General features: G+C 40.6%; 1 protein-coding gene across 1 annotated transcript; it reads right to left on the bottom strand.

Moving 5' to 3' along the window:
* Positions 1–6,260: 6,260 nt before the first annotated feature.
* LOC132043647 (uncharacterized) lies at positions 6,261–6,722 on the bottom strand. The gene has a single exon (XM_059434119.1). It carries the CDS (start codon positions 6,720–6,722, stop codon positions 6,261–6,263), a length of 462 nt encoding a protein of 153 aa, XP_059290102.1.
* Between the last annotated feature and the right edge of the window lie 4,732 nt (positions 6,723–11,454).

Here is an 11,454-nt window from a genome sequence, read left to right on the forward strand (position 1 = left end):
GCTTTAGTCTAAGCTTAAGTATACCTTTAACAATCTAACCTTCATACGAACCCCTTTGTATGTAGAATCGTAAGTCGGAAAGAAAGCTTTTAGTCGACGTCGCTAAGGAGATACAAAGGTATGTAAGGCTATCCCCTTTTTCTTTCAAGGCATGACTCCTATATTTTGTCCATAATCTTTTACTCCTAGAAATGTCAGAAGCTTATAACCTTTAAAGAATTCCACGACGACTCCAATCCTCGAGATTTTCAAGCTCAAGGTTCTAGATGATTTCGTGACGTGACTGAGTGAGCTATAAAGCATATGGCTTCAGCTTATGTCTGAGCTATATAACATATGGCCCCAGTTCATGTCATAGATCATTCAAGGTGAGACCTAACATTGATAATGATGTCATAATGTACTCGGAGGTTTACGACCTTACGTCACTCCGAGAGAGCGCACTTTTACTTGGGCTCTCATGCATGCTACGTATGTTATATGTATATATATATATATATATATATATATATATATGTGTGTGTGTGTGTGTGTGTGTGTGTGTGTGTGTGTAAAGGGGACATGGGGAAAGGTGAGGCGCTATAGACGCATAGCCACCTGATCAGCTGGCATATTATGACATCATCTCGGACGCGGGATGCCCGGATGCGGGCTATATGGGTGATGGATCGGGCCGTACGTGCCACAGTAGTATATTGATATATGATGATATATGGATCGGGCTGCACGTTTCGCAGCAATACATGATACGATATTTTACGCGTATGCATGCATGGCTCCGCCTTAAGAGGCAAGTAGTCACCAGTTATCTTCTTATCTTTAATTTATCTTCTTGTTCTATTGTTACTTCATGATGCATGCCTTACATACTCGGTACATTGCTCGTACTGACATCCTTTTTCTTTTTGGATGCTGTGCTCATGCCCACAGGTAGACAGGGGGACGACCCAGCTTCCTAGGAGTCAGACCAGCTCGTGCAGGAGCACTTCCATAGACCGGAGGTGCAGTTTTTGATATATTCTTTTGTGTACATACTTAGGCACGGCGGGGTCTTGTCCCGTCAGTATGATTCCAGTATTTTCGTAGAGGCTCGTAGATACTCATATGTGGGTAGCAGAGGTTATGAGACTCTCGGTGTGCATTTTGCACATTATTCTTTTGCTGCCGTAAGGGCTTATGTATGTTGATATGTGTACATGTTTTATGGTGCATATATGTGTACAGGCTAAGATGATAGTAGTATTATGAGTGGTGCTTGGTAGTAAGCTCCGGGTACCCATCACGGCCCTCTAGGCGAGTCGTGACAGTGACGGAGGCTATGAGGTAGATGAAATGGGATATGAGCATCACTATTTTTACAATGAAAATGATAGTGATGGTGCTCATGAGTCATATGAGGAACATGGTCGATATGATCATAACTCATACGAGGGTAAAGAATACTACGCCGAGGGCAATTGTGAGGCAACACCTCAAGAGGCTTATGAAGAAGAAGGAGTAGATGAGTATAAAGAAGAGTCCTATGGTGGATACGAGCATGAAGATTCTCATCCTACACGCCATGGACATAGGGGCGAATTGAGGTATGCTCCTTCCTCACACTTTTGATATGAACCACTCGGTGAGAACTTGCAAGAATGGGAAGAATGTGGTGAAGATTAGCCTATTGGATATGCACTTCACGGTGAGTATGCTTGTGAAGGTAATGGGAGTGCATATAATTCTTATGAGGGGCCTTCTAATAGGTATTCACATGCATCGCCTTACAATACTTCCTATTCCAAGCAAAATGGTATAAGTGGAGTAGTCCGAGGAGGAGAAGAGATTATAAATTTCCAAATCCAAGGAACACAATGAACTATGATTCTTATCCTAATCTGGAGGTGCCATGTTCTCAATATGGTTATGATGTAGAGGGTAGGAGGAGAGAAGTGTTGAGGGGAGATGACCAACATGTTGGGTATGGAAGTCCTTATGGCGGTTACTCCAATTCGACATCTTATCCTACTCCAAGGAATACAATGAATCATTACTTTTATCCTAATCTGAGGCTACCATGCTCTCAAGGGGGCTATGTTATGGAAGGTAAGAGAGGAGTGACGATAGGTGAAGGAAGTAGGAGGAATGAGGGGCCTCAAGCGAGGAATGATCCCAAAGAAGAAACAAGCACAAGTGCTGGGTTCAAAGAAGACTTCAAGTACATAAGTGGTGGATTCAAGGAGATAAAAGAAGACATCGAGTACATAAGGGAAATATTCCTCCGAATGCTCAAGGAGGAAAAACTGAGAGGAAAGAAACCTAACCCTTGTGAAGCAAAAGAGGGGAATGAAGAGGAGAATTTCCCTAACCCTTCTAAAAGAATAGAAGAGAGTGAAAAGTGTTCCAACTCCCAAGAAATTGAAGAGGAGAATTCCCCTAACACTTGTTCCAACTCCCAAGAAATTGAGAGAGAAAAGATTAATAGGAGTAAGGGAGTGAAAAGTGACAACTCTAGAGAGAAAAAAGGAGAGGATATGAGGGAGTTATCACAACACTATTCTAACCCTTATAAATTTTCTTTATTCTCTAGTTATTTGAAAAATGGTGCAGGTATTCTTGGAAGCAAACTGAATGTTGAGTCTCAAACTTTAAAGGTTCATGGGGTAGTTGAGAGCTTCCCGAAGGAGCAAATGGACTCTCAAGTTGAAATCCAAGGTAAAGGAGATATTGTGTGCAACTTAAAGGTAAAAAAGCTAATCTTAACACCACAAATGATGTGATTGACCATGTTTTTGAAGTGAGTGTAAATGATAGCTTGTCCTTAATTGAGCTTAATGAGTCTTTTCCTTGTGATGAGCTTAGTACTATAATGACAATTGACAATGTAGTTGAAATGGATGGTCCAACACTAGTTGATCCTAGTGATGACTATCTTGACTCTTCTTTTGAGTTCAAGTTGTGTCCACCTAGTGTTGAACCTCTTGATTTTCATGTTAGTACATTGTCATGTGAGATGTTAGGAACACCCACTAGTTGATCCTAGCGATGACCGAATTGATTCTTCTAGCAAGATCAATTTGCGTCCAACTAGTGTGGTTGCTTGTGTTGATCAATTTGTTTGCTATGAAAATCCACTATTTGAGGAACCTTGTGATGTGCTTAGTGACCCTCAAGCTAGTGATGATGTTGGTGTAATTGATCATTTACCTAGTCGTGTGCATGAACGTGTTGTGGAAAGTGACCTTTGTCTTTATGAGAGTGGAATTGCATGCTTTGATACTTTGTTGTTAATTGATTCTTCTCTCTTTATAGATAATGTGTTATTTTATATTGACATGACTATTGGGAATAATGAACCTAGTGGGGTGTTTAGTAATGTTGAGCATTTGGTCTCCTTTGGAGACTATAATGTGATACGTAACCCACTATGGAATAATGAAACTCTTTCCCATGACGGAGATCTTCTTTTAGGGAATTATGATCCATTTGTGGGGAAGGAAAGTGTTACAAAGGAAGGTGATTGTTGTCTAGAAATTTCAAATTCTTCGGTTCATGCTCAACTTCATAATAGCCTATTAAATGATCTTATTCTCGAACCTAATAGTGAGGCTACATTGGAGAATGACATAGATGAGGAAGATATCTTAAGTGATACTTTTCTTTATTACTTGTTTGCATATGATGACGCTCTTATTTGTGTTGGGGGTGCATCTTATGTTCAGGAAGGTACTTGTGGGCTAGTTAGTTGTTTTATTGACCCTAATTGGTGGCTATACTTCCCATTTGACCCAGGTGTTACCTTGTTGGATTTAGGAACACCTTGTTTGGAAAATGAGTTCCTATGGTGCTTCATGTTAAATAAAACCAATGTAGTATTACATGCTTCGTATTTTGCATCCATTGGTTTTATTACTTCATCCTTATGTCATAAACTTTGGAGGAATCAACTTCTTGATACTTCATGTGTGCCAATGTTATTCACGATTGTCATTGATGTGTGGTTGTACCACAAATTTGTTCACCCTTGGCATGAACATGTGATTATGCTTTTGTGTGCTAACCCTCAATCCTTGAGGAGTGTGTTTTTGTGTCTCTTTCCTTGGGTTTTGCTAGGTTCGGATTTGAGGATGAATCCTTTTGAAGAAGGGGAGGATGATATGATCCTACTTGGCACACTTCATCTCAAGACTTACATCCAAAGCCAAGTTATGGAACTTCAAGCTCTACAAGCGGCATGGATGATAGGGATGGCATTGAAGGCCTTTGGAGGCTCCTACAAGCCACACAAGATGGCTTACGATGTGTGGAAGGTGACTTGGGAGTTGATTGAAGAAGAAGCTACTAGAAAGGGGACCAACTGTGCAAAGTGGCCAAACGTGCAAACAGGGACATTTTTGCAAATTGACTACACTTGCAAACTTGGACAAGATTAGGAGTTGGCTATTTGTGCAAGGAAGGTTATGCTTGCAAGAACGCCATGCACGGAAGGTTGATTAGAGGGCCATCTATGCAAGGAGGGGCGTGTTTGGCCATTGAAGGCCAATTCGTGAATTGAAAACTACACTAAGAAGACTAGCCAAACAAGGCCCTTACTTCATTAAGGGTAGCATTGTAATTGCCTATTAGTCTTCTTTACTTAGCTTGTATACATAGATTGTCTTTCATTTCATTTACTTAGATTATGTTGAATGATGAATTGAGAAACTCCTTTAGAGATAAATTGTTTAGCTTAGTAGCTTTAGGGTTAGTTATTATAATGCTGGATTCCATTGTTGGTAAACTTTAATTCCATTGATTTCATGAAGAGTTATTCATTTGTGGATTCATTTGAATCACTCTTGCCTTGATTTCAAATAGTATAGGTTCTTTTAGGATTGAATTAGATTGGGAGGTGTTAGATTTAATATATCCAAGTTTGCCCATAAATTCACCCTAATTGGGTCTTGCTTTTATCCACTTTTCTCATCCCTTTTCTTCAATTCTCATCCCAATTTCTTGTTATCCTTTAATTTCGCGTTTTAGTGTTGAATTGGTGTTATTACCCAATTCAAATCGTATCATCAAATCCTATTAAAAAGCTACCAAATGGAATTCCCAATGTTCAACAATCACACTACAATGGTTTTAGATGAGAAAGATTAGAACTTTAATCAATGCTAGGGATTTCTACCCTTGTTCGAGAAACTAGGGCTTTTCTAGCCTTAAAAATGGGTTCTTGATCCCTTTCATGAATTACTAACGGACTCCAACCTTGTAGAACTTTCTACTCTAACCCATTACTTTATTAATACTAGGAAAATTTAGAAACTTTACCTCTTGGATGAATTCCACACGCCCCTATCTTCTTCTTCTTGAGAATTCAATAACTTAGGGTTTTAAAGAGATGATTTACTATCAAGAAGGGATGAATATGGTGTGGGAATGATCAAGATTGAGTGATAACTCACCTTAGGGTTAGAGAGACTTTTATAGGATTCTTTTCCTTAGAAATATTGATTTGAAACGAAGTGGGAAATAACACAACGAAGTAGGATTTAAAGAAAATTCGAAACCAGAAAAATATTTCCCGCTCCGCGCTGAGCCCGCATTGCGGGTGCAACGCCTAATCATGGATTCGTGTTTGCCAAGCGATGTGGCATGAACGCCTAATCATGTTTTTGTCTGCAGCTGTATTTTACGCGACGAGTCCGCAACGCATGCCCAACATGTGTTTCTGACAATCGATATTCGCTTAGTAAAATGATCATAAATTCTTGTACGTAGCTCCATTTGTGACCCGCTCTATATGGTTGGAAAGGTACTTTAGAGACCTACAACTTTCATGTTTTGATTTGTCCCAAATTCCCAACTCAAATACTCGAAAACTGGACATAACTGAAAATTTTCCCAAACTTAGACGAATTTCAGAATTTCTAACGAACTTCTTTATCTCATTTGGCCCCGAAAAGACCATTTAACACCTGTACCCATCCCGAAGGGATCCATATATAGCTAAGATGACATCTAAACCCCAATTATTTCACATTCACACTTAATGTGGATTTACGGAATGTTACGTTAACCCCCCCCTTAGGATCATTCGTCCCCGAATCAAAGTCATGGCCTAAGGTTCTTTACTAAACCTTCAATTTTCATAAGTCTCTAGAGTTCTATTAGTAAAGTGAGACATCCTCAGAGGTAACATACGATTAACCACGTCGTAAAGCATCCTTCAAGCCTAAACACAATAGTGAGATTTATACTTTGCTCTAAACTTTCACATGAAAACACATCCGAAAGGTTCAACACATATCTGTAGTAAGGAACAAATAAGGATATCTCCTCTTCATGTCCTCCTCGGCTTCCCAAGTGGCTTCTTCAGTATTATGATTATGCCACAGGACTTTAACCAAAGCCATATCTTTCGTTCTCAACCTCCTAACTTGACGATCCAAGACTTGTACAGGTTCCTCTTCATAAGACAACCCTTCATTGATTTCAATCTCGTCATGATTCAAGATATGAGAAGGGTCAGGCTTGTACAACCTCAACATCGAAACGTGAAACATAGGGTGCACCATAGCCATCTCAGATGGTAACTTCAACTCATAAGCCACCTTCCCAATTCTCCTAACAATCTCATAAGGGCTAATGAAATGAGGACTAAGCTTGCCCTTTCTACCAAACCGCATTACTCCCTTCATCGGCGACACTTTCAAGAATACCTTGTCACAAATAGAAAACTCTAGCTCGCGATGCCTCATGTCTGTATATGACTTTTGTCGACTCTGAGCTGTCTTGAGTCGTTGCACAATGATGTTCACCTTTTCTATTGCCTCTTGAACTGAGTCAGGACCCAGTAGTTCAACTTCGGTCGGTTCAAACCATCCAATTGGCTATCTGCAATGTCTCTCATACAGAGCTTCATAAGGAGCAATCTGAATACTTGCTTGATAACTGTTTTTGTAAGCAAATTCAACAAGAGGTAGATGCTCAAACCAATTACCCCCAAAGTCAATAGCGCACGCCCTCAACATGTCTTCCAGAGTCTGAATAGTTCTCTCTGCTTGCCCATCCGTCTGAGGATGAAAGGCAGTGCTCAAGTTCACTCGAGTTCCCAAACCTTCTTGGAATGACTTCCAAAAACGAGCAGTGAATTGAGTCCCTCTGTCAGATATGATAGATGTCAGAACCCCATGTAATCTAACGTTCTCTTTCAAATATAACTTGGTGTAATGTGCCGCAGTATCTGTTGTCTTCACAGGAAGGAAATGAGCAGACTTGGTGAGTCTATCCACGATCACCCAAATAGAATCAAACTTGGTCTTTGTGCGGGGTAAACCCACGACAAAGTCCATATTAATCATCTCGCACTTCCATGGGGGAATATTAATGTTTTGAGCCCATCCACCAGGCCTTTGGTGTTCGGCCTTCACCTGCTGACAGTTCAAGCACTTAGCGACAAAGTTAGAGATATCTACCTTCATGCTCTTCCACCAATAATGTTGTTTCAAATCCTTATACATCTTGGTAGATCCTGGATGCATAAAATACTTGGAACTATACGCTTCCACCATCAATTCTTGCCGGAGGTCATCAACATCAGGGACACATAAGCGTCCTTACAATTGCAGAACATTATCGTCGGCACCAACGGTGAATGCAGTGTACTCTCACCTTTCTCTACTCCATCTCACAGCTTCACCAGAAGTCCATCTTTATATTGCTTGGACTTATTTCTCTCCAAAATATTGGATTGCGCTTGCGTAATTCCCACTAACTCCCCATTTTCAGTCTCATCGAGTAGGACCCCAAGACTAGCAAGTCTTCGAATTTCCTTGCCCATCGGCTATCCTGAGTACGCAAATATGCTAACGTGCCCATAGATTTTCATCTCAAAGCATCAGCAATGACATTCGCTTTATCAGGGTGATACAAGATGTTCTAGTCGTAATCTTTCAACAACTCTAACCACCTTCTCTGTCTGAGATTCAATTCTCGCTGCTTGAAGATGTATTGCAAGCTCTAGCGATTAGTGAAGACATCACAATGCTCACTATACAAGTAATGACGCCAAATCTTTAAAGCAAAACCACAGCAGCCAATTTCAAATCAAGAGTGGGATAATTCTTCTCATGCTTCTTCAACTGTCATGAAGCATAGGCGATCACCTTACCATTTTGCATCAACACACAACCTAAACCAATCCTGGAAGCATCACAATAAACTACATAGCCACCAGAACCTGAAGGTAGAGTCAAAATAGGAGCCGAAGTCAATCTCGGCTTAAGCTCTTTTCATAAGCTTCAGACCATTGAAACTTAACAATCTTCTGAGTCAGTTTCGTAAATGGTGAGGCTGTCAATGAGAAACCTTCCACGAACTTCTGGTAGTAACTTGCTAACCCCTAAAAGCTACGAATATCTATCGCACTCGTGGGTCTCGGCCAGTCTTTTACTGTCAAAATTTTATGAGGGTCAACCTTAATACCTTTGCTAGATACCACATGGCCTAAGAAAACCACAGAGTTAAGCTAGAACTCACACTTAGAAAATGTTGCATAAAGCTTATTCTTCTCAAGTGTTGTTAAGGTTATCCTCAAGTGATCTGCATGTTCCTCACGGCTCTTTGAATACACCAGAATATCATCAATAAAGACAATAATGAAACGATCAAGAAAAGGTTTGAACACGCGATTCATCAGATCCATAAATGCAGCAGGTGCATTAGTCAGACCAAAAGACATCACCAGAAATTCAAAGTGTCCATAACGAGTACGAAAAGTTATTTTCAGAATATCCTGCTCTTTTATTTTTAGCTAATGATACCCAGACCTTAGGTCAATCTTTGAAAAGAATTTAGCACCCTGAAGTTGGTCGAACAGATCATCTATCCTAGGAAAAGGATATTTATTCTTAATGGTTAACTTATTAAGCTGATGATAATCAACACTTATTCTAAGAGATCCATCCTTCTTTCTGACGAACAGGATCGGAGCACCTCGAGGTGAGGTACTTGGTTAAATAAAACCTTTATCCAATAAGTCTTTCAATTGGTCTTTCAATTCTCGTAGCTCTGTCGGAGCCATACGATATGGTGGAATAGAGATAGGTTGGGTATCAGGAATTACATCGATCCCAAAGTCAATAACTCTATCAGGTGGGATACCCGAAATATCTTCTAGAAACACTTTGAGATATTCATTAACTACAGGGACAGACACGAATTCGGGTACTACAGCTTGAGTGTCGTTGACAGCAACCAGATGATAAGTACATCCCTTCGAGGTCATTTTATGAGCCTTAAGATAAGAAATAAACCTACCTCAAGGCTTAGAAATTTCACCTTTCCACACAATAACTGGTTCATTAGGGAATTCAAAATGAACTAATTTATGTCGGAAATCCACATGTGCATAACACTCAAACGGCTAGTCCATCCCCATAATCACATCAAAATCAACCATCTCCAATTCGAACAAGTCGGCTATAGTCTCGTGACCTTTAATTACAACTACACAGTTTCTATAAACTCTAGAAGCAATAACAGGAATACACAGAGAAGGGTTCTAACAATAGTTCGGGCTCCATCCCAAAATCAAGAGCAAAATATGGTGTTACATAAGAGAGATTTGAACCCGGATCAATCAATGAATACGCATTAAAAGAGCAAATAGTGAGAATACCTGTAAACACAGCATCTGAGGCTTCAGCTACCTCTCTACGGGTCAAACCATAAAGTCGGGCTTGTCCCCCATTAGCGGAGTTAGCAACCGCTTTACCATTCCTGTCACCACGAGTATTAGGAGCGTTATTAGCATTACCAGCAGGCGAAATTTTAGCAGCAGCAGGAAAAGATGAATTATTTCTTTGGCTAGAAAAGTTAGCCATTTTACGAAGCCACTTCCTATAATCTTTCTTGATACGATCCTCCCAACCGGACGAATGTCGGCTATTACCTTGCGAGAATATACTCCGATTATTATTTCTCTGACCCTGTCTACCAGACGGAACACTAGCACTTGAATAAGTGCCAGACTAAGTAGGTGCAGAATACCCTTTTCATTGCCCTCTATTATACGAACCACTAAAACCACCCGCAGATCGGGCCTTCTTACTTTGTTCCCTCTCTAACCTCTCTTCACCCTTCCAGTTCTCTTGTTGTTCAGCGAACCCAACCAAGGATGAAAATGTACAAGTAGGGGACATAGCCGCAGCAGCACATGTAGACCTAATACGTGGTACCAAAACACGCACAAATCGGCCCAAAATGTGGGCTCCGGAATAAGGGGAGCACTCCAAACAGCAGAAAAGGGTGTCCTAGACTGGCGGATCACCGAACTGTGCGTCTGTACCTGCGGGCATGAAACGCAGCCCCCGAAGAAAGGGGGTCAGTACGAAATATGTACTGAGTATGCAAAGCAGAAGATATAGTAAACAAATCTGAGTCATAACCGAAACAGAGATACAGAAAGTAAGTGCATATCTAAAATATCAAAATGTTTATTTTCAAAATACAAATCATGCATAGGGCTCGGAAAATATGGTCGCCCGCCCGTCATCGGCGCCATAACACAAGATAACACCGTAAAGTTTCAAATCTCCGTATCCCCGTCACACATCATAACACGAGATAACGCCATACACAAAAGATAACACCAAATATAAGCGGAACCCGGCCCTGCTAGGGCTCGGTGAACCATAACACAAGATAACACCGAGTATAACAAAGTGAGCACGACTACAGAACCGGCCCGGGACTCGGCGAAAGATATCACAGAATGCACGAGCAGAGTCGTGAGTAACCATATGTATAAAATCATTATCATAGACTCAAAAGATAAGTAAAATGACCCTACTTGGGAATCGGAATAATAGTCAAACCAAATTCTTTCAAAAGTCGTCAGGATTACAAAAAGAAGAGTCGCGGGACCCACGGACGGGTGTTGACCCGAGCCGGGCCTGCCTATGGAAAACATACTCATCATACGCCATACAATCTCCTACGAACATATGGAGGCAATCCGAGCCTTCCCGTGAAAGTTACGGTCGTTCGTAGTTACGGAACTCTTTAAAAACAAAACTTTTTATGCAACCTTTGAAAATCAAATATTCCAAAGACATAAGGGCCAATATTTCATCATATCAAGCATACGAATCCCAAGAACAAATAAAAGTCATAAACATGCTCGGATTGCGAGAATAGAATGTCCTCGAGGCTAGTGTCATAACCTATTTGTAACTAAGGCATGCCAAAAGAAGAAAGGGTTGAGCTTTACATACCTCGATCGCTCTCAAGCTAATCCAAACTCAAGCTAATCCCAACCTACACCTCGGGCTCTCCAAGGTCTACAAATACGTCATAATATGCCAAACGTTAGCTATAGGCATTTAGGCATTTAATTTCAAACTAGCACTTAATTCTACAGAAATTTAAAGATTTCCGTAAATAGACCAACCCCGAGAATTTAACTCGGCCAAATCAACAACAACAACA

Source organism: Lycium ferocissimum, unplaced genomic scaffold, assembly GCF_029784015.1.
Source record: "Lycium ferocissimum isolate CSIRO_LF1 unplaced genomic scaffold, AGI_CSIRO_Lferr_CH_V1 ctg26762, whole genome shotgun sequence".
Lineage (NCBI taxonomy): Eukaryota > Viridiplantae > Streptophyta > Magnoliopsida > Solanales > Solanaceae > Lycium > Lycium ferocissimum.